The sequence below is a fragment of the Carassius carassius genome, chromosome 31 (assembly GCF_963082965.1).
Source record: "Carassius carassius chromosome 31, fCarCar2.1, whole genome shotgun sequence".
In the NCBI taxonomy this organism is placed as follows: Eukaryota; Metazoa; Chordata; class Actinopteri; order Cypriniformes; family Cyprinidae; genus Carassius; species Carassius carassius.
In genome coordinates, this window is record NC_081785.1 from 10,274,883 (window position 1) to 10,297,958 (window position 23,076).

At 38.4% G+C, this 23,076-nt stretch overlaps 1 protein-coding gene and 1 long non-coding RNA gene across 4 annotated transcripts; one reads left to right on the forward strand and one right to left on the reverse strand.

Moving 5' to 3' along the window:
- Positions 1 to 505: 505 nt before the first annotated feature.
- Positions 506 to 1,847, reverse strand: LOC132111517 (uncharacterized). The gene is made up of 2 exons (XR_009424814.1): positions 674 to 1,847; positions 506 to 633 (listed from the first exon to the last, which is right to left on the reverse strand). It is a non-coding gene; the product is annotated as an uncharacterized LOC132111517 (long non-coding RNA).
- A 1,238-nt stretch (positions 1,848 to 3,085) lies between these two features.
- LOC132111513 (exportin-1-like) lies at positions 3,086 to 20,153 on the forward strand. 3 transcript variants are annotated; one of them, XR_009424813.1, is made up of 25 exons: positions 3,086 to 3,304; positions 4,047 to 4,178; positions 4,565 to 4,666; positions 6,908 to 6,980; positions 7,880 to 7,941; positions 8,030 to 8,074; positions 8,269 to 8,450; positions 8,568 to 8,616; positions 10,515 to 10,634; positions 10,966 to 11,094; positions 11,189 to 11,347; positions 11,431 to 11,628; positions 11,723 to 11,861; positions 11,944 to 12,125; positions 12,205 to 12,361; positions 12,626 to 12,789; positions 12,903 to 13,037; positions 13,137 to 13,320; positions 13,801 to 13,907; positions 15,551 to 15,745; positions 15,873 to 16,041; positions 16,134 to 16,268; positions 16,759 to 16,918; positions 17,158 to 17,262; positions 18,243 to 18,339. XR_009424813.1 is itself a non-coding variant. In XM_059518884.1 (25 exons), exons 2-25 carry the CDS (start codon positions 4,053 to 4,055, stop codon positions 18,848 to 18,850), a joined length of 3,216 nt encoding a protein of 1,071 aa, XP_059374867.1. In that variant the 5' UTR covers positions 3,086 to 3,304; positions 4,047 to 4,052; the 3' UTR covers positions 18,851 to 20,153. The 3 variants fall into 3 exon arrangements, 2 of the variants coding, with proteins under 2 accessions (XP_059374867.1, XP_059374868.1); XM_059518884.1 differs by lacking the exon at positions 17,158 to 17,262 and adding an exon at positions 18,704 to 20,153; XM_059518885.1 differs by lacking the exons at positions 3,086 to 3,304; positions 17,158 to 17,262 and adding exons at positions 3,581 to 3,892; positions 18,704 to 20,153.
- Positions 20,154 to 23,076: the final 2,923 nt, after the last annotated feature.

The window sequence follows — 23,076 nt, forward strand, 5'->3', positions numbered from 1 at the left end:
CCATACTTACAAAAAGATTAACATTTTTAATTAGGCAGGATATGAGAAAGTATATACCACACCCTTAACAAGACAACTGTCAAACTTGTTTGAGTGACGGGGAGGAGCAGGTTATGACATTACATGTAAACGGTAAAGCAGGACCAGACAGAACGTGCTTAAGCTAGCCCAATCCTGAACAGAGCAGTCCACCTCATTTCACATGTATGTGCCACTATGCAGTGCACTGCTTCTCTCCTCTACCCCTCCTACTGCTCACTTTAGCAAGATGACCTCTTTTGGTTGTCCCCGTGACCTTGTTAACTTTAAGACACTCTGTATTTGTTGATTAATTACATACTTTAATAGAGGAAACATGTCAGGTTTTGCAAATGTCAACAAAAATGCATTCGGTCCCTTAGTAAATAAGCATGGTCTGGGACCTGCAATAAACAAGACGTCCAGATAAGTTTCAGTGGTTTATTGTATTTCTCAAAATAATTTAAAAAAAGCAGAGACAACAAAACAAGGAATAATGTTGAGTTTTCTGTTACACAAAGTGAAGTCATAGCCTAAATTACATTTTATTTTATCCATTAAATACTAATTGTTTTATCATAAAAACTGCAGTAACTGTATTTATTCAACATTGATCTTGTTTTTGAATAAAAAAAAAAAATAAAAAAACTGGAACATCATCCTTCATGGGGTTCAGAGAATTTTGCTGTGATTCCTGGAAACTAGGTGGAAGCAAGAAAGGAAATCAAGAAATTTAAGTTGTGGCACTGACTTTACTCACAGTCAGGTAAACACAAACCTCCTCAACACTTCCAAAGTGTATAGCTGCATGGGACCTACATGTAATAAAATATTTAAAAAAGGATTTAAAATATGGATCTGATTCACACAACAGCTGATTATCAAATTATTTCTGTACCCATTTAAATAACAAAATGCAATGCTAGTGTCCGTTTGAGAATAAGCCTAAAATCTGGCATTTTAATTAAAGGTTCACCTTCACTGGAGATCAGTTTGTTGGTTAAGGCTGAGCATATAATTTACCAAATTACTGGTCTAAACTACTGTAACACTGCTTATTTAGTTAAGCATTTTAAAAGATGTGTAGAATGAGCCACATGCTGGACTATAGGAAAATATTGTATCAGATATTCAACATGCAGTACACATCATGACTTTATGAAATGTAACAGTTTTATGAAAAATGCATATGAATAAATGACATGAAATGAAATTCTTGATTTCAAAACAATATATTATTTCCCCTCATTCTTTGTTCGGTACAAACACTATTTTGCTCACACAAAATCCAGTATTTTTCCATCAGATGACGTTTAAATTGTGTTGCGTCACGTGATTTACAAAGAGGGAGGACAGGGAGAATATGAGAGCGTTAAACTTCCCTGTGAAGCACCTTTACGGACTTTATGATTACATTTTCGAGTGATTCGATGGGTTTATTATACATCACAGCCATATTGGAGTTAACTTCACGGGAGTTAAGTTTATGGAGACCATAACAAGCCAACTGTATCAGGCTCTGACCCATGCCATGCGTCTCATACCCTGACTCTGACCAACCACTCCCCTTCGTGGCTCGTGGAAAATTACCAGCTTACAATCAGCACAAGTACAGGCTCCTACATCCGCCTCGCGTACTCGATCCCCTCAATCTCCTTCAGTCCACCGTGAAATACATTTTTCCGAACATGTTTACAATAACCAAACGATCGCTGTTGCTGAATATAAAAAAACGGATCATTTAAAGCACACTGGAAATATAAAAAGTGGGTGTTTTTCGGTAGAGTCGCGCAAAATAAGTAACTCGAAACTTGCATTTCCCTAAAAAATAACAATAAAGAAATAATACGCGATCATAATATTATCGCAAATTACAAGTCCATGCTGCACGCAGTTGCCCTCTTTTTCTCTAAACGGGGGGAGCTTTCGAGTGGATTGACGTGCGCGCCATCCAATGGACCGCGAGCAAGGAGGAGTTTAACAACGCTTCGCCCAATGGCACGCCTCCATGGGCGTGACGTTAATCCAAACTTTTCGCGGCGCCATCGGCTGAAAACTAAACCGAGATGGAATCTCCCAGTCTGAACCGGTTTCAACCGGTTACGAGTTTGTTGCTTGTGAGAAGGAGGCACAGGCTCAGTCTCTATTACCGCCCTGGTGCAAAATATACTTCAGTACAGAGCACATTTAAGGTTAACTTTGTTTCGTAACATGAACCGGACTGAAAAAATACTGAACTCGCCGTGATTGTTGACGCGGAATTCACATCCTTGTGGTCCTTAAATCAAGCTTCTAGCTTGTGTGGTCTTCACAGAGGAATAGTGTGGCTGGCCAGTCAACGACTCATCCTAAAGATCCTTTTGCCAGAAAAGCGTGTACAAAAATACTGGATCAAATAAAAATAATTTTAGCAACTCTGGCAGACAAGCCCACCTTCTTTCTCTCAAAGGCTTTTGGACTTTAGGTAGGTAAATGTGAGGTGAAAACTTACAGCTAGAGTGCTTGGGTTGGTCTGTGCTTTATGAAGAATGATGATGCTGTGAGATTGTGTAGAAATGCCTAGAAATTGCACGTTTGGAGGTTAAGGTCGGGAGAAAGTGAAATGGCTTTGCTCTACTGAGGGTTTACGAGGGATGTTGCGGGTGTGTTGCGTGATGGCTCGTGTTCAGCACTGGTGGTGTCACGCTGGACTGAGTAATGTATCTGGGTTTTGTTCGTTTTAACTATCGTTATATATCACATAACATCAAAACTGTCACACATACATCACGAGCTCCTAAGCGATAACCATAAGTGCGGTCCCAGATTATGTTGTTCGGGCAAGTCAATTTCAATTGTAAAATTCAGGAGTCTTTTGACAATCGCAGAGCTGTGTTCATTCATTTGACGTATTAACGGCAAATAAATAAATAAATACACGTGGTCTATTTCTTACCTGGTTTACTGCTAGTAAAGTCTGGAGAGCGTTCAGGTGAGAAGTGCAGAGCATGGTGTTGGTGGGAGGGGTTGCTCCGGAGTGAGGGAGGGAGATCCTTGCACAGTCACCGCCGTTAAAGTCATCTGAGACGGCTGTATTGTCAGTGGCGCACTAAAGCATTTGTTTTGCTGTCCATTTAAGCACATTAGTATGACAACATGCATGCGTAATTGTTGCCACAGTTAGTAAAGCGATGCATTATTATGAATGTTAACGCATAAACGTGGCCAAACAGCTGCTGTACGCTTCTCAGCCTGGATCTTAATCAAACCCAGTTGTGTTTTGAAGACGTGTCCATGAAATCAACTGGTAGGTAGCTCTGTGTCCTGTTGTGGCCATTGCTTTTTTTAATCAAACAAGTTGATGTGTGGAAAAAAAGCGGATAAATCAACAGGTTGCACAGTACTGAGGACTATGGTACCTTCGCTTTATTTAGGCCTGACGGACTCTCGTGGTCTCACAAAGCTTTACTGTGTCGCGTCCAAGTAAATTCTAGAAATTTCATCCAATGCCAAACTTTTTGTCTCTGGGTTCTTGGCCGTTATGCTTACCTCGTTACGCAATAGTTTGGGTCCGTGGTGCAAAATGAATTAACTTGAGCATTGGCCTTTCGATTGAACTTTAAACTCTATGTAAACATTATTGAAGTCTTATAAAAGTTCGATACGAGTAGAAAAAAAAACGTTCTCAAGTCGGAGATCTGGTTGCATCTCTTGTGTTATATGTAAACAGAATGACGTCAGCGAGAGGGCTGCCTAGCACGTGGTCTCATTCATAGAATAATGACGAGCCCAGTGAGTGGACATATCGGGATATTCATTCTGCAAGCATGTTGCCTTTATTGCACCACCCACCTTTTCCTTTGTTATTGAGGATTATACCCTCCAGCAGGCATTGGTGAGTTGGCAGGCCAAGTCATATAAGGCTTTTTGGATGGTCCTTGGTCGAGGGAGGGGGGTGGGTAGTGGTCAGCTGCTCGGAATTTGTGTATCCAAATGTTCATTTCACTTGACTTTGCCCCTTCTGGATGTTTCCTGCCTGTCCCCCACAGAGCTCTATGCCAGCAATTATGACAATGTTAGCTGACCATGCAGCCAGACAGCTGCTGGACTTTAACCAGAAGCTGGATATCAACCTGCTTGATAATGTGGTCAACTGTCTTTACCATGGGGTTGGGCCACAGGTAAGTAGGACTTATACACACACACACACACACACACACACACACACACACACACACACACACACAAAAGACAGTAATAAATTAGCAAGAACCAATTACATTCAAAAGTGACAGTAAATAAGACCTGTTACAAAAGATTTAAATTTCATATAAATGTTCTTTTGACCTTCAAAGAATCCTGAAAAAAGTTTTACTGTTGTTTCTACAAAAACACACAACAGCACAACTGTTTTTAACATTGATAATAACAATACATTTTTCTTTTGTATGTATGTGTGTGTATTCATGCACTAGTGTAAGCATTGACATCATTAATACGTAGCCACTTGTTTGTTGTTTTAAAGTGTTTTAAAGTGTAAGTTAAGACTAATGTTTCTCTATTTTAGCAAAGAATGGCTCAGGAGGTGCTGACTCATTTGAAGGAGCACCCAGACGCGTGGACTCGTGTTGACACTATTCTGGAGTTCTCTCAGAATATGAACACCAAAGTAAGCCGAGTCCCAAGATATGCATTGGAGGGTCATGGTTTCTAAACTTTGAGGAAGATCTGATCTTTTTTCACACATTATACAGGAACACAATTTTCTTTTCTTTTCCTTCAAACCAGCAATACCCATTCCTTAAGTGTATTTGGGTTGCCTAGCATCATGTCAAAAACAGATTCCTCTGTACACATGTGAGATCACATTTTCCTACACCTCTCCTTACATTCTTCTCCTGGTCAAGCAAAGTCATAGTTAAAGTTGTAGTGTGAGGATCCTCAGCTGACAGTGAAATACCTCAGTATCTCCATCTGTACAGCAGCCAGAGGTGTGTTAATGACTGACTGTTTAGGGTTAAGATATATAAAACATCTGATCCATGTGATCCAATTCTTATCCATTGATTTCCAGTTCATTATGTTTAGTAAGTAAAGTAGAGGATACACATAGTGTAGAATTTCTGGTATACTGAAAAATTATTTCTAGTTTTGTAAACCACACACTCCCAGATAAGAGTTCATATCAACATGGTGTATTTGTTCACGTTGTAGTGTGTAGACTGAATGTAAATCATTTAGTAGTATTTGGGATGAATTTTCTTCCTCAGTCTGTTAACAGACTTCCTCAAAGTACTGCTGGCCCAGTTTGCCGTCTGCTTGTCTTTTTAGATTGCTCTTAACACTCTGATCATTACTAATGATTGAGTTGGTTTAACAACAGTACCTGTAATATCCTAATGATAATGGCCCAAAAGTGGGGGCTCTAGAAGAACAGACAGGAAAATATATAGAGCAGGTAAATTCTTTGAATTTGTCTAAATTCATCAAGCAAAATACAGAAAGAGCGTATTAACGTGCTTGTGAACATTTGGCTTTTTGCTTAATTTACTAACAGCCTTTTTGTAGGAGAAAAAGCAAACAAAAGACAATTAATTGAAGTTGTTCATATTTGATATTAATCACAATGTTCCATTATGTTGATTGCTTGTAATAGGACGAAAAGGGGTGTGTCTTCCTGTGCACCTTGACACAGCTAGGCTTTGGCGGCAGGCCTCCACAAGGTCTACCTTTTCATTCCCTTACTCAATTCTGCTGTGCCTCCATTCACACTGCACATGCCTCATATGGAGCTCAGAGACGGCAGGGAGATAGGCAGGCAGTTTTTTAAATCTCCGTTATGGATAACAGCAGCTATTTCTACTGTAGGGATCATCAGTGTCTCTGTGTACTGTGGTTTGCTTTTTTTACCCCAAGCATTTCTCGATCCTACACCAAGAAATATTGCAACATCACATGTCAGCTATTAAAACTTTATGCTTTGCGTAGTGTTGCAATGTTTTTTTGTCTTGCCTTTATTTGTATTTTTTTATTAACCTATGAAAAATTAAAGGTGAAAGATCCTGGTGATTTTTTTACAGGGTTAAATGTGGCCGCATGAAAGCAACCTACTACGCCTTACCTTTAATATCCACACTCATGACCGGTATTCACTGTTTTGCTTTAACACATTAACCTTTAGCACCACATTTCTCCTCTTTTCTCATGAATCCCTACAGTTGAAATGCTGTTTATCCAAATAATACTAGTGACCAGAACAAGAAAACTAATGCACCATTAATACCCTTTTAAAAGCAGTAAATAAAACATCTGAAGGCAGTCTATAGAACCAATCCTGTGGCTGGTCTTGCTGTTCCTGAGACCTACACCAGTTATTTGTGAAAACAGTACAACAGAAAGGGGTGTGGTCTTTATCTGACCAACAGCAAAACATCACTGATGATTAAAGATTTTGACTCATAAAAGAATCCTAAGGTTTGTTTTGCTTTCAGACACAGTTGTTGCGTCACTTCCCCAAGCTGCTTGCTTTGTTGTGGCCAGGCACAGAATCAAGCCATTAGCTGTTTGCCATTGATGTCTCCTTTCCTGTCTTTCACATTCTGGTGTGACATGGCCAGAAACAGCAAAACTTCTACAGAATCCCATACAAACATTATGTAGAGTTTTGATGGGGGATTATGATTTTTTTTTTGGTTCTCTTTTTCAGTTTATAGTAAAATTCTTACTGAAGTCAAATCTGCATGTTTTTTTCCCCATCTGAATTCATTTGGAATACACCAAAGAATGTGTGAAAATATATTAGTCAGTCAAAGTTAAGAGCAATTTTTTATTGTGTAAGGGTACAGCTCTGGTAGATTGGCTGGTCAATGTTTGGATCATTAACTCTTGATTTGTACTCTTGGCATTACAGTACTATGCACTGCAGATTCTGGAAACGGTTATTAAAACAAGATGGAAGATTCTGCCCAGAAACCAGTGTGAAGGTAAAACTGACTCACAAGAATTCCCCTCTCCACATTGAGATGAACAAGTAATTCATAGCTCAAGTCATAAGCAGCTCAAAGGCTGGATTTGGACATGCAGTGAAGGGATCATTGACATGTAGAAGTAAACATTTCACTCTGCGATGGACTCTACAAAACATTTCTAGCAGGCCAACATATTCATTAGAATCAAGTGTGTGATTGCCAAGTTGATCTGAATTCCCCTTTTAAAAATGCACGGTAGGTCGTCTGCTCACCTTAGTGTTCATCAATTTAAAAAAAACAAAAAAAAAACAATCTGCTCTCTGAAAGATCACATGAAATGAAAAACATGATGTAAGCCTTTATAATTGCTAATAAATCAACAATTGGATACTTTCTGTGCCATACATCTTAACCAATATTGATTTCTCAACATCCAAAACAAGTGTCTGTATGAGCTGTCAGTCTGCACCCAGCCAAATGAATAAGTGCAAATAATATTACACAAAGTTAAGAGTTTGGTTAGTCTGACTTGTGATTCAGACACTGAAAAGCAAAGTATTATTTAAAGAAAATTATACAAATAGTATGGTATAACATTAATTTTAATAATTTAATTTTAACTTCTCAGGTTCAAATATTTGTAAAATTGTTAAATTAAGCAGTGTTTGATATTCAGTCAACAGACATTTCATTGCATCATTCAGTTTAAAACATTTAGCTTTTAAATTTTAATATCAAGTATTGTTTTTGTTTCTTTGAATGTGAAAAATGCAGCAAATCTTTAATATGCTGATGTATATCTACAGATGAACAGACAGTTACACGAGCTGCATCTATCTGGATGGGAAGCTCATGGGGTTTTAGGCTGATTTACTGTATGCATTGAGGCTCTTCACTGCTCTGCTTTATTTCAGGCATTAAAAAGTATGTTGTGGGTCTCATTATAAAGACATCATCAGATGCAGCCAATGTCGAGGCCAGTGAACTTCCACTTATTTTGTTTACCGTCTTTCTGTGTTTTCTGTCTGGCTGTCTGCTTTATGCTGTGCTTTGCCTTTTTTCAGAAAGAGAAAGTGTACATTGGAAAACTCAACATGATATTAGTACAGGTGAGTTTTGTTTGACTTTTTTCTAAGTAGATTAGAGATTCATAGCCACAGATTTATGAATAGCAGTAAATGTCACAAAACATGATGATGATGGTGTATGTGTGTTTGTGTGTGTGTCTTTGATGACCGCAATGGAAATGTCTGTTACCTTTCATCAGGTTTGTGTAATATGTTAATTGCTGATTTGTGTTTAGATCCTAAAGCAGGAGTGGCCAAAACACTGGCCCACATTTATCAGTGACATTGTTGGCGCAAGCCGCACCAGTGAGAGCCTTTGCCAGAACAATATGATCATTCTCAAGCTCCTCAGTGAGGAGGTGTTTGACTTCTCCAGTGGCCAGATGACACAAGTGAAAGCCAAACACCTGAAAGACAGGTATGATGGCATTAAAAGATAATCATTTTATGGTTGAGAATGAGGTAGTATTTACATTATTAAAGTATTTCTTGTTAATTAATCTGTGTTGTTTTGTGATCTGGTTTCCATCCGCAGCATGTGCAATGAGTTCTCCCAGATATTTCAGTTGTGCCAGTTTGTGATGGTATGTGTTTTTTTTCATACATAAACACCTATATTCTAAATGTTCCTTAAAGGGTTAAAGGGTTAAAGTGCCTTAAAGGGTTAGTTCACCCAAATAGCAAAATTATGTAATAAATAACTTACCCTCATGTTGTTCCAAACCCGTGAGACCTCCATTTATCTTTGGAACACAGTTTAAGATATTTTAGATTTAGTTTAGATTTAGTTAGAGAGCTCTCAGTCCCTCCATTGAAGCTGTGTGTACGGTATACTGTCCATGTCCAGAAAGATAAGAAAAACATCATCAAAGTAGTCCATGTGACATCAGAGGGTCAGTTAGAATTTTTTTAAGCATCAAAAATACATTTTGGTCCAAAAATAGCAAAAACGACGACTTTATTCAGCATTGTCTTCTCTTCCGTGTCTGTTGTGAGAGAGAGTTCAAAACAAAGCAGCTGGATCCGGTTTGCGAACGAATCATTCAGTTCACCAAATCGAACTGAATCGTTTTAAACGGTTCGCATCTCTAATACGCATTAATCCACAAATGACTTAAGCTGTTAACTTTTTTAATGTGGCTGACACTCCCTCTGAGTTCAAACAAACCAATTTCCCGGAGTAATTCATGTACTCAAACAGTACACTGACTGAACTGCTGTGAAGAGAGAACTGAAGATCAACACCGAGCCAAGCCAGATAAGAAGAATCGAGGAGCTGATGATACTGCGCATGTGTGATTCAGCGTGAAGCAGACCGACACACAGAGCGCCTGAACCGAACTGATTCTTTTGGTGATTGATTCTGAACTGATTCTGTGCTAGTGTTATGAGCGCGGGTAAACCGAAGGCTTGAATCAAGGGCAATCATCGCCAATGACGCTATTACGTCGAGCGCAAAAGAACCGGTGAACAATTTTCTTCAACCGGTTAATTGAATCAAACTGTCCGAAAGAACTACTTGTGATCTGAAAACCGATGCAACCGGTTCTTCACTCGTAAACTAGTCAGTCTTTTGTTCGTTATCTGGCTCAGCTCGGCGTTCATCTTCATCTCTCTCTTCACAGCAGTTCAGTCAGTGTACTGGTTGAGTACATGAATTACTCCGGGAAATTGGTTTGTTTGAACTCAGAGGGAGTGTCAGCCACATTAAAAAAGTTAACAGCTTAAGTCATTTGTGGATTAATGCGTATTAGAGATGCGAACCGTTTAAAACGAATCAGTTTAATTTGGTGAACTGAATGATTCGTTCGCGAACCGGATATCCAGACTGCTTTGTTTTGAACTTTCTCTCACAACAGACACGGAAGAGAAGACAATGCTGAATAAAGTCGTCGTTTTTGCTATTTTTGGACCAAAATGTATTTTCGATGCTTCAAAAAAATTCTAACTGACCCTCTGATGTCACATGGACTACTTTGATGATGTTTTTCTTACCTTTCTGGACATGGACAGTATACCGTACACACAGCTTCAATGGAGATAAACGGAGGTCTTACGGGTTTGGAACAACATTAGGGTAAGTTATTAATAACATAATTTTGCTATCTGGGTGAACTAACCCTTTAAGGCACTGATTCTCAAAGTGTTGTTCCACTAGTGGTATGCAGATTTTTGGCTAGCAAATTTTTTCAATTGTTATAAATGAAAGTGCCACATTTTTAAAAATGCCAAGAGCGTGCTAAGCACGGAATGTCTTTTTTACGCTGAGTGCTTAGGCATTTTTTTCTCTGCACCACAAACGACTTGAAGAATGTTCAGCTTTGGGTAAAATGCAGTGCTCATCACTGTTGCTATTTAGTAAGCTAACCAGTCATGGTGGACGATGCTTTAAATGTGTAACTTCAAATGCTGATTTGTATACACAACAATCCATGTGTTTACTGGCCTAAAGGTTATTTTTTTTCTTTCATACAATTCTCAGGAAAATTCCCAGAATGCCCCACTTGTGCATGCTACATTAGAGACTCTGCTGAGGTTTCTTAACTGGATTCCCTTGGGCTATATCTTTGAAACTAAACTCATCAGTACTCTGGTGTACAAGGTAATATATCTGGAGATTTTCTTACTCTTACAGACTTTGTGAAAAACTAGGAATTATGTAGAATGCTTTTTCTGTTGCTGTTGTTTGATAGGTATCTCATATAAACCAACACAGAAATATATTTCTATTAAAAAACAAAAATATTAGATTGTAGCATGCATCTATTATCCAATAGGAAGCAAGTGTTCCAGACATAGTGTAATAAATGGATTTGTGCAATGAAATAGTATGGTAACATAGTCATACAATCATAACTGCAAAGATTGTGTTTTCACACTTAAAAAGCAGTGGCTAATTGTTGGCCCCTCTCCTTTGCTGGGTTGATCTGTAGTTTTTAAATGTGCCGATGTTTCGCAACGTGACGCTGAAGTGCTTGACTGAGATAGCAGGAGTCAGTGTCAGCCAGTACGAGGAGCAGTTCGTCAGTCTCTTCACTCTGACCATGATGCAGCTCAAACAGGTAACCTCCTTTCTAGTGCAGATCAAAGTACAATTCCTGTATCCTAGTTGCTTTTGGGCCAGTCTGATGTCTCTTTCTAATTTGTGTGTTGAAGATGCTTCCTTTGAACACCAACATTCGATTGGCGTATGCAAATGGTAAAGATGATGAGCAAAACTTCATTCAGAACCTCAGCCTGTTCCTCTGCACCTTCCTCAAAGAGCACGGACAGCTGATAGAAAAGAGACTGAACCTCAGAGAGACGCTTATGGAGGTACACACACTCATGGACTAAAGGAGAATCAGCCTCAGTTATTGATGCTATTGTGTTAATGCCCTGTTTGTTTCTCTGTTTAGGCTCTACATTACATGTTGCTAGTGTCAGAGGTGGAGGAGACTGAGATCTTTAAGATCTGTCTGGAGTACTGGAACCACCTGGCAGCTGAGCTTTACAGAGAGAGTCCATTCTCAACATCCACCTCTCCTCTCCTCTCAGGGAGCCAACACTTCGATGTACCACCCCGCAGACAACTCTACCTGCCTGTGCTGTCTAAGGTTGGCTCACAAACATAAGACTAAAAAAGAAATTTCACCTAAGATGACAATTTCAGATGGAAACTATAAGGATATTTTTGTTCTTGTTCTGCAGGTGCGTTTGTTGATGGTGAGCCGCATGGCCAAGCCAGAGGAAGTACTGGTGGTGGAGAACGATCAGGGCGAGGTGGTTCGAGAGTTCATGAAAGATACAGACTCCATTAACCTCTACAAGAACATGAGGGAGACGCTTGGTGAGAGCTCTGACCCCTTATGATATGAATACAGAGGTTTGGATGCTAAACTGTGTTTGTCGTCATATTTTTCTCTCTGCAGTCTATCTTACCCATCTGGACTATGCCGATACTGAGCGTATTATGACAGAAAAGCTTCATAATCAGGTGAACGGTACTGAGTGGTCCTGGAAGAACCTGAACACGCTGTGCTGGGCCATTGGTTCCATCAGTGGAGCCATGCATGAAGAGGATGAGAAGCGGTTCCTTGTCACTGTCATTAAGGTGCAGAAATCTTACAATGCAAAGATGCAAAGTCTTATGTAATATTATAACTCTAATATTGTGCCCATGTGATCAACAGGACCTTTTGGGTCTATGTGAGCAGAAGAGAGGCAAGGATAACAAGGCCATCATTGCCTCCAACATCATGTACATAGTGGGCCAGTATCCACGGTTCCTACGTGCACATTGGAAATTCCTGAAGACTGTTGTCAACAAATTGTTTGAGTTTATGCATGGTGAGTCACAAAGTCTTTAAAGCCTTAGAATAGAATCCGGGATTTGCATCTGTATACTTCTGTGATATCTTTGGATCGATCTCTAAATAGAAGCAGATTTGATGTCACATTTGATTACACATACACAGCAGTGTTTCATTTTAGTCATTTATGGAGCAGCTCGGGTATAATATATAAATTTGAGCTTCTAATTTTAGCTTGATTATAAAAGAACTTAAGTAATCATGTTCTCTTAGATGTATTTTACTGTTCTTTCTTTCTTAGAAACCCATGATGGAGTGCAAGACATGGCTTGTGACACCTTCATCAAGATTGCTCAGAAGTGCAGGAGGCATTTTGTGCAGGTGCAGGTGGGAGAGGTGATGCCCTTCATTGATGAGATCCTCAACAACATCAATACCATCATCTGTGACCTCCAGCCCCAGCAGGTACCAAATAACCCCATCCATTTCAGTTAGCCTGCTAGTGCTTTAGAAATATATATTTTGAGGAGATGTTAGAGTGCTGCTGGACTTTAGTAACCATTTGTGTGCGTACTCAGGTGCATACATTTTACGAAGCTGTCGGCTATATGATTGGAGCGCAGACCGACCAGGCTGTACAGGAACACCTGATCGAGAAGTACATGTTGTTGCCTAACCAGGTGTGGGACAGCATCATACAGCAGGCCACCAAGGTGTGTTATTTATTTAATTAGAAATGGCTATTCTTTTTTCAGTTAAACTTTAACCCATTTTTAATATATCCTTAAATGGATGCTTTTATCCTGCTGTAGAATGTGGACATCCTGAAGGACCCAGAGACAGTGAAGCAGTTGGGAAGCATCCTGAAGACCAACGTCAGAGCATGTAAAGCTGTGGGACACCCTTTTGTTATTCAGCTGGGCCGGATATACCTGGACATGCTAAATGTATACAAGTGCCTCAGTGAAAACATCTCTGCTGCCATCCAAACGAATGGTGCGTGTTTTTCTTTAGGCAATGAAATCACTCTTTGTACGTTTCAGTTTATCATCACAGATGGCCATATGTTTTAGACAAATAGTTTAATTCCAGAATTACCATATGTATGTTTATATTAGGTGTGCATTTGCATCTCTGTTGGTTTTCTCAGAGTGACAGATCCGCATTAAACTGAAGTCAGTTTAATTACACAAACTCACTCAGCTGGAAGACAAAAGGCTGCTTTGGATCTTAGCACCATGTGCATAACAGTCCATAACAGGGCTGTCTGGGCAGCTATATATATCACTGCATCTAGAACAGAATGAGTGACGTTTAATTAAATAGTTGCCCAAATAAAATTCTTAATGAGAAAATCTAACTTTCTCTGAACACTTCAATGTATTGCTTAAACATTATATAATTGACTGCACTCAAGAGCCACAAATGCTTTGTTTATGTCTGTTTATTTAATTTGTGGTTGTCTGTTTTATATAGGTGAGATGGTGACAAAGCAGCCTCTCATCAGGAGCATGCGCACAGTAAAGAGAGAGACTCTAAAGCTGATCTCAGGCTGGGTCAGCCGCTCCAGTGACCCACAGATGGTGAGACAAAAAACACAGATTTATTAAAGCAAAGGCTCTGTACTTAAAAGGATAGTTCAGCCCCCCCCCCCCCCCCCCCCCCCAAATGTTGATGTTTATCTGCTTACTCCCAGGGCATCCAAAAAGTAGGTGACTTTTTCTTCAGTAGAACATAAACCAAGATTTTTAACTCAAGCCGTTGCAGTCTGTCAGTCTTATAATGGGTGTGAATGGGAATCATGGCTAAAACGTACAGTAAAGCTTAAAACATACACAAACAAAACCAAATTAAACACTATGGTTTGTGACGATACATTGATGTGTAAAGACACAAAACAATCAGTCTGTGCAGGAAACTGAACAGTATTTATATTGTTTTTTACCTCTGATTCAAGTAATGTCCGAACTGTAAGAACTCTCCTGATCTTGTTCTCAGCAGCAGGTGCGTATGGAGTCTTCTTTTTGCTTTATGGCGGATTGCAGACTTATAAGTGCATTACCACTACCTATCTCTCAAATGGACCATTGAAACTCTATCTATGATCTAAGTTTGGAGTTTTAATGGTCCACTTTAGAGATAGGTGGTGGTAGTGGACTTATAAGTCTGCAGTCCGCCATAAAGCAAGAAGAAGAAGACACCTCATGAGCCTGCCTTTGAGAACGCGCTCAGGAGAGTTCTAACCGTTCGGACTTTGCATGAATAAGAGGTAAAAAAACAATATAAATACTGTTCAGTTTCTTGCACAGACTGATCGGTTTGTGTCTTTTCACATCAATGTATCATCACGAGCCGTAGAGTTTAATTTGGTTTTGTTTGTGTATGTTTTTAGTTTTACTGTACGTTTTAGCGAGGATTCCCATTCACCTCCATTATAATCTTGGATGCCCTGGAAGTAAGCAGATAAACATCTAATTTTCATTTTGGGTGAACTATCCCTTTAAAGTACCAAAGAAATTCAAGCTGTTAAATGTGAAGTTGACATTAAATACTTTTGAAGTTGACATATCTTGAAATATTGCAATATTGCACAATGCATATTTTTAATAACATTCTGATAAATATCAAATATTAAATATCATTTTTTTCATTATTTTAATTTGTTCTTTTTTTACAATACCAAAATAGCAATGTAACAAGCAGCATGAAGTAACTTTAATGCTTTAAACTGCATTTTGTATTTATTTATTTTTTATTATTTGAAAAAAATATTTATATTGTAAAAATATGCTTAATATTAATATACAGCATATTTTTACTTTTAAATCTTTGTCACAGAACATGTAATGTTAACTAGTGACTGCAAGAAAAGTTCATTTGAAATTGCATCAGGACAAGTAACAGGATATGCACTTATACATTTGCTTATATATTCATCTAGTTTTGAAACTCAAATCTTGATTTTGAGACGTTATGCAACCACTACCCAAAAACAACTCATTACGTCTCATCTGGGAAGCAAGTGCAGCTCAAGGCTTTCAGGTTTCAAGTCTTTGTGTTTGATAGATCCAGTATTTGGGTCTCTTTGCAGATAATTCTGGTATACCTGCTTCAGATCTGTCAGTCTGAACCTGTTCAGATTAGTGCTGTCTTTACCCTACACACATTTATCCACTCATCCTTTAAGCCTGTTTGCACATGTGTGTGTATTTTGTTCGTACTACAGGTGGGGGAGAACTTTGTTCCTCCGCTGTTGGATGCTGTGCTGATTGATTACCAGCGCAATGTCCCAGCGGCAAGAGAACCTGAAGTGCTTAGTACCATGGCAACAATCGTAAACAAACTGGGTGGACACATTACTGGAGAGATCCCACAGATATTTGATGCTGTGTTTGAGTGCACATTAAACATGATCAACAAAGTAAGCTGCCCTTATCTCTCAGCATTCTGTGATACATTTTTAATATTCCATTGTCATATATTATTAAAACCAGATTCTGTGCATTGAAGAGTCTTTTGAAATGTTTATTTTGTGTTATTTTTTTAAGGATTTTGAAGAGTACCCAGAACACCGGACACATTTTTTCTACCTGCTGCAGGTGGTGAACTCACACTGTTTCCCAGCATTCTTGGCCATCCCACCAGCCCAGTTTAAGCTTGTGCTTGACTCTATTATATGGGCTTTTAAACACACTATGAGAAATGTGGCAGACACCGGTGAGAACACAAATGCATTTATCGCAGTGATATTTACATTAATCATTTGTCAAAACATACATACAACAACTACCATGAAAAATGTCATGCAGGCCTTCAGATTCTCTACACGCTGCTGCAGAACGTGGCTCAGGAAGAAGCGGCAGCTCAGAGCTTCTATCAGACATACTTCTGTGACATCCTACAGCACATCTTCTCTGTCGTCACAGATACATCACATACTGCCGGTCAGTTCTGGCCACCCTCTTCCTTCTCTTGCTCTTAAAGACTCCTTTTTTTCTCTCTCTCTCTCTCTGAACACCATGTAGTAATAGTGAGTAATATAAACTTTACTTTGATTTAAATAATTTAAATAGAATAGGCATAATGTATTTAATTGTTAACAATTATTTAAAATGTTTATAATTTTATTGCAATACATGAAAATTTTTGGTTGCACTTTATTTTAAGGTGTAATTATGCATTTAAGTACTGAGTAATATTAATTAACTACATGTGCTTACTATAAGATTAGGATTAGGGTTTGGCTTAGGGTTACTTGCATGAAATTATGCATAATGTATTGTTATTATAACAAGGACACCTTAAAGTGTAACCTAATTTTATTTTATTTTTTTAACATTAAAATCCATTTATTTGTTTGTGACTTCAGTGAATATCATTAAATTTGTGAATGTCTTTTCCTGTTTGTTTAACCTCTGCATATTTATCTTGCAGGTTTGACTATGCATGCTTCTATTCTGGCGTACATGTTTAACCTTGTTGAGGAAGGAAAAATCAGTGCAGTTCTAAACCCCTCAAGCCCAGTCAACAACCAAGTGTTTATTCAGGAGTATGTGGCCAACTTGCTCAAATCAGCTTTTCCACACTTACAAGAGTGAGTATGCCACAGTGCACCTAAACCAGTCCTTTACAAGAGCTAGTGCATTCCAGAGACTGCATCTGTTCAGTCTTTGAGCTTTGGAGATACATGAACACATGGAAATGTCTCAATAACCTCGGCTTTATATCTTTAATATAAATGCCACTTGTATGGTTTGATATTTTGTTGTATAATTTAATAACAAGTGTAACTTACACTTTCCAAAAACAAGGACTTTTAACTTTTATTTTAAGAAAATGCAGGTCAAGAACATGTCTCAAGTGCCTATAAATACACCAATTGCAGTTGGTGTGATGATTAATTGCATTTGGTTGAGTATTACACAACATATCTCTTAGGTATAAGCGTATTCTCTCAGTAGACATCTTGATCTCAGATCAGGGTTCCCACGCGTCCTTGAAAACCTGGAAATACTGGAATTTTAATGACCAATTTTCCAGTCCTGGAAAACACATGGAAAATGAGAGAAAACATAGATTGTCCTGGAAAAAATATTGTTGTCCTGGAAAATTATTATTTTTAAATGTTCTTGATCATTAAAGAATTGGCCGTGAGCAGCTCACGCTGTTTAAGCTCCCTGTGACGCATGACGCTGTCTCGTGTTGCCGGTTTTCAGGTGCTAGAAATTAAGTGCTCGAATGTTTGCAGCAAATGTTCACTGGTATGGATGTAATATTTAATTACATGTTAATATTATTGTAAAGTAATTATTTTGATACGCATGTGCAAGGGGTCTGCACGGCGAATTACAGCATGAGTGCGTGCGTGCGTGCGTGCGTGAGACCGAGACCAAATGGTCCCCACAAGGATAGTATAACCTGAGATCATCTACATTGTGGGGACCAGCCAGCAGTCCCCATAGGGGAAATGGATCAATAAACATACTAAATGTTTTTTTGAAAATGTCAAAAGTTTTCTGTGATAGTGTAGGGGGATAGAATATACAGTTTATACAGTATAAAAACCATTATGTCTAAGGAGATTCTCTAGCAGGATAGTGAACCAGACGTGTGTGTGTGTGTGTGTGTGTGTTTGGTGCATTTCTGATTTTATAGTTGGGTTATAGCCATAAATTGTATGCTTTTTTAAGAGAGGAGAGAGGAATATATTACTTTAGGCTGTGAATATGTGATCCTTATATTTTATCCCCATCATCATGAAATTTGAAATGTCCTGGAAAAGTCCTGGAAAATGATCTCTGAAAAAGAGTGGGAACCCTGCAGATTAATTAAAAAGGTTTTTGTGCCACAGTGACTGTGACATGTCTGGTTTATTAATGTTTCCTGTCTGACTGTGTTTGTTCTCTTTCTCTTTGTAGTGCCCAGGTCAAAGTATTTGTGACTGGCCTGTTCAGTTTAAACCAAGACATCCCAGCATTCAAAGAACACTTAAGGGATTTCCTTGTACAGATCAAGGTGAGCTGTAAGCCGTCTCTCCTTCTATGACAAGGACACTAAGAGCCATAATAATAGTTAATAGTATAATAATGGAACAAATTTTGTCTTTGCCATATGCAAATATTTTGATATCAGTAGAAATAGTGTTTATGCAGTTGAGAGTGTGTACATAGAGGAAATAGAGAATGTGTGAGAGAGAGTGTGTTCTGTCCCTTTGACCTTTAAGGGATTGTGAAGTATGGTGTAACTGTATGGGTCATCTGTAGTGCACGATGTAGAGTTATTATAACATTAGATTATGGCAGATATGAAAGTGCCCTGGCAGAACGGTTAGTGCAAGCAGAACGCACAAATGCTCACACGTTTCTCTGTGTACCTGTAGGAATTTGCGGGTGAGGACACCTCTGATCTATTCCTAGAGGAGAGAGAGGCATCGCTGCGTCAGGCCCAGGAGGAGAAACACAAGCTGCAGATGTCCGTGCCTGGCATCCTCAACCCTCACGAAATACCAGAGGAGATGTGCGACTGAATTCACACACAAACTCACAGCACACACACTGCGCTGACTCCTAAACAAACTAAACACACGACTAAAGCAGTGTTGAGGCTGCTCTTTTGTGGGGTTTCTCAGAAGTGTGTGTGTGAGTACTTAGGCTCTGCAAGGAGGCGATTTCCACACTTGGCTGTCTCTTGACCAAAACAGTGCCAATATGTAACAGATACTGTCACCCAGTGGCCCCGTTTGCATAGTATGCGTTTCATACAGACAATTTTACGTATTACCTTTCCATTGTTAACTGCTTATGTTTGGTCACTTTAATCCGAACGTGCATGAAGGGTCACGTATGTACAATTAACTCGCTTCTGCACGTTTTTTTTTTTTTCATTGCCCCTATCCCCTTCTATTTCCTCATCTTCTTCCACACATCATGTTTTTGTTTATGTATATTATATATAAAGACCAGAGTGCAGTTTGTGTTTGCAGAGAGCTGTATGTGTTTTGGCAGCGTGTAGATGGTACATATTGTCAGTGTGTGGGTCAATGAGTGACGCATCTGGTCCAGCCAATGAGAATGTCAATGAATGTCTGTTGGGTGAGGAGCCAGAAGTGGTTTGGGACTAAAGTAGCTCTCTGCAGAATGTGAAGTGGATTGCTGAGTTGAACTGTCTGATCGATGCTGCTGTGGTTGTGAGTGGTGTTTTGAAACAAAACTCCATTCACTTTTCCTACACAGAAGTGTTCAGCAGCCCCTCTACGTGTTCATATCAGCGTCACTGTACAGCATCTTTACTTCCATGGGAACATGCAGATGTTTTGTCCTGTTTTGTTGTGGGTGTGTGAGTGTGCGTGTGTTGTCGCTAAGTCGACATCAGGTTTTTTGTTTTCCTCAATGAGGACGGTTGCTCCTTTTGTGAGCTTTCATTAAATTAAAGTAAAAAAAAAAAAAAAAAGTGGTTGAAATATTTATGGGTTCTTGTAAGCTTCACCTTTATAACTGCTCATGTTAACTCATTCAGAGACTGCTTTGGATTTTTCGAATTGTACTAATTTACATTGTTTACCATGCTGTAGTGCTATCAGGACACTACTTGGAGCAAAATAAATCTGTTTACATTTAATTTTGTATTTTTAATTTTTATCTTTAAGTCCTGTTCAAATAAAATGCAAGAGTTTATTTCTAAGAAAAATAAACATAAATGCCAACATTCTCATTAGGAAGAAGAATGTACCAATCCAAATACTGATTATCAGTGGTGAATTTCCCCTTTACTATGTGTAGCATTTGTTGTGAAACTTTCTGAACTGATTAAAGTTGGAAGAATTTTTATAATTCTGTTTGATTTCTCTTTGGGTTTTTTTCCCCTCTTCTTTTGGGTAAATGGGGCCCTATGAAATCTGTTTAAAATGTAAAATGTTTTAATAAAAAAGCATGTCTAATTAATCAATCATGAAACGTTTAAATTTTCACATCAGTTTATTAAAAGTTTAACAAAAATTACATGTTTAGGGCCCTATGAAATGTTTTCTTTTTTTCTAAACAAATTTTTTATTGTTACCAAATGCTGTGTTTTACCATGTCTAATTATTTGAATGCATAAAACAACTTAATTTCTTTCTTAAAGTAGCCTTATGATTTATTTTCCCCTCAGAAATTCTGTGTTGTATATTTAAATTTTTCTGGTTATCAAATGAAGGCTTAAAATGTTTATTTAATTTTATTTTAATTATTGAAAATTAAGCTAACTTTATTTTTTGGAAAACAAAGTGGATTTACTATTAAAATTTAAATATGGATATGGAAGAAATTTTGTGTGATTATTCCTTAAAAAAATTTGTTTTTTTTTATTTTAGTAGTAGTAGTAGGCTATGCACATTCTACAGAAAAATAGTAATCTTCAAATCAAACCGGGCTTTTATTTTGACGGGTTGCCGTGAATACCTTTACAGTTCTGTGTATGTTATATGACGCTAGTTTTACACAAATTAAATGGTCAAATGCTCCTAAAATGACTATCAGAGAAGCTCTGGATTTGTTCTTCACGTGTTTACATCGTCAATTAGTGAGAGTGCAGATGCTGAAATCACCTGTCCTCATAAATTTGAAAATTTATTCAAAATGTGACAAATTCTGTGACATTCCACGTTAAACTGATTTATTATAAATCATAGGGCCCTAGGTAAATTCAGAATTGGAGATAAGAAGTACAGGGATAGTTCATCCAAAATGACATTTGTCATTTATTTGCCCTAATTTGTACTTTCTTCTGTGGAAGACACAAAAATATTTTTTTGGCGGTGGGGTTTTTGTTTGGACCATGGCATTCATGGTCATGGTTTTCATAAAATGTAGTTTAATTATTATTATTTTATATGCTATCGTGATAATATATAGCTTTTTTATATTTTCATTTTAGTAATTTTGCGATGTCCTTTATCATTTTCTTGTATTTGTATATACCTTTTTTATATCACATTTAGTAATTTCAGTGTATTTCAATGACCAGTTTATTTATTTATTTAAGTATTAGATAACACTGTTGCTCAAAAGAAGAAAGTCATCTGGGTTTGGAATGACAAAGAATTTTAATGTTTGAGTGAATTCCCCCTTTAGGCCATTTGGTTGGTAAAGAGAATTTTGTATACCACATCATCTCAGAAACAAGCAGCTGGAATCAAACTAGCTGATCTTCACAAACACATGCTCTATCCTAGCAGCTGATATCCATTTTCACGCTAATGCTTCTCCAAGGCTGTGGTTAAAACTACACCCGTCATCCACTGAGCTCTAACAGTAACCTGCTGTTTGAATAGATCTGTGAGAGTGACTTGACTGGCATGGAAGAGTAGTGCTGAGTTTCTCCTCTGGTGCATTTTCCTCGAACAGTTCTACTCTAATATGCACATCCCAAGAAATGCATCTCTTTTTGTGTTCTCGAGAGTGATCCGTATGCAGACGCAGGCCTCATCTTGACATGCCGTGACAGTTGTTTGTTTCTGCCAGTGCCACATCCAGCACAGCTCTGGAGATATGATTCAACATAGTCTCTGTAATTCCCAGGGAATGTGTTTGGGTCTAGAACTTTAAGAAAATATCCAAGTGAACTTCTGAAACCCTCCGGATTCCACTGAAGTTGTAGAACTCTGAAAATTCTATAACTTTGGGTTGGAAGTTTTAAACTCTATTTCCTGTGAGCTTGTGTGACTTGTTAGTTGCCTGCAATAAAATTAATTCCCCTGGAAAGATGAGCTCTCTCTCCCCCTGACCCACTTTGCAACTGGAATCCGGTCCGATGGGTTCCAGTAGAACCTCTTCCAGAAATACTGTTCAGGGGTCAATCCAGTCCACCCCCTGCTCATTTAAACAGGTAGTTTAGTGTTAAACAAAACCGGTTTGCATTTTACTTCTGAAAGTATGCATTTTAGAATTTGAAATACATGAAGTTGTGTGTGTGTGTGTGTGTGTGTGCATACAGTCTTGAGTTTTGATGTCCATTAAAAATAATAAAAATACATATTATTGATATTTGCAGCACTATATTCGTTGAGGAGACTTTATTCAATAGTCCAGATAAAGGGGCATGTTTTACATAATTTACACGAATGTTATATAATTATACAAAAGAAAAAAAAATAGCGTTGTAAAGCCTGCCATCTATTGGTGAGAATTGCACTGTTTGTTTAGTGCGTGAGTTGCATATAAAGCATTGGTTTTCAACCTTTTTTTCCAAGGCCGAGGCGCCATTGTCTAGTAACAACACAATAATTACATTTCAGAATTCCAGAAGCTTTAATTGTTGAATGTACTTTACCTGATAAAAATGATAAAATATTTAGCGCTTGTAATAAATACAAATATATTTATATATATTATATATATATTTATATAAACCCAGCCATTAGGGAGGCACAAGCCAGTGCACTCTTAGTGCCGGTCCCAAGCCCGGATAAATGGGGAGGGTTGCGTTAGGAAGGGCATCCAGCGTAAAACATGTGCCAAATCAAATATGCGGGTCACGAATAAGAATTTCATACCGGATCGGTCGAGGCCCGGGTTAACAACGACCGCCTCAGGTATCGTTAGCCAACAGGGTACCGGTGGAAATTGGGCTACTGTCGGCCGAAGGAGGAGGAGGAGAGGAGGAAGACGTCTACAGAGGCGACGGGGAAAGGAGATGTGTAGGAGAGTGGAGGTTCGGGTTGGTACTTTAAATGTTGGCACTATGACTGGTAAAGGGAGAGAGTTAGCTGATATG

Bases quoted from the DNA above. Each gene is read 5' to 3' on its own strand.
- LOC132111513 (XM_059518884.1), top strand. From the start codon at position 4,053: ATGCCAGCAATTATGACAATGTTAGCTGACCATGCAGCCAGACAGCTG. The intron at 4,179-4,564 runs GTAAGTAGGACT...TCTCTATTTTAG, and splicing joins ACCATGGGGTTGGGCCACAG to CAAAGAATGGCTCAGGAGGT. The intron at 7,942-8,029 runs GCCAGTGAACTT...GCCTTTTTTCAG, and splicing joins CAGATGCAGCCAATGTCGAG to AAAGAGAAAGTGTACATTGG.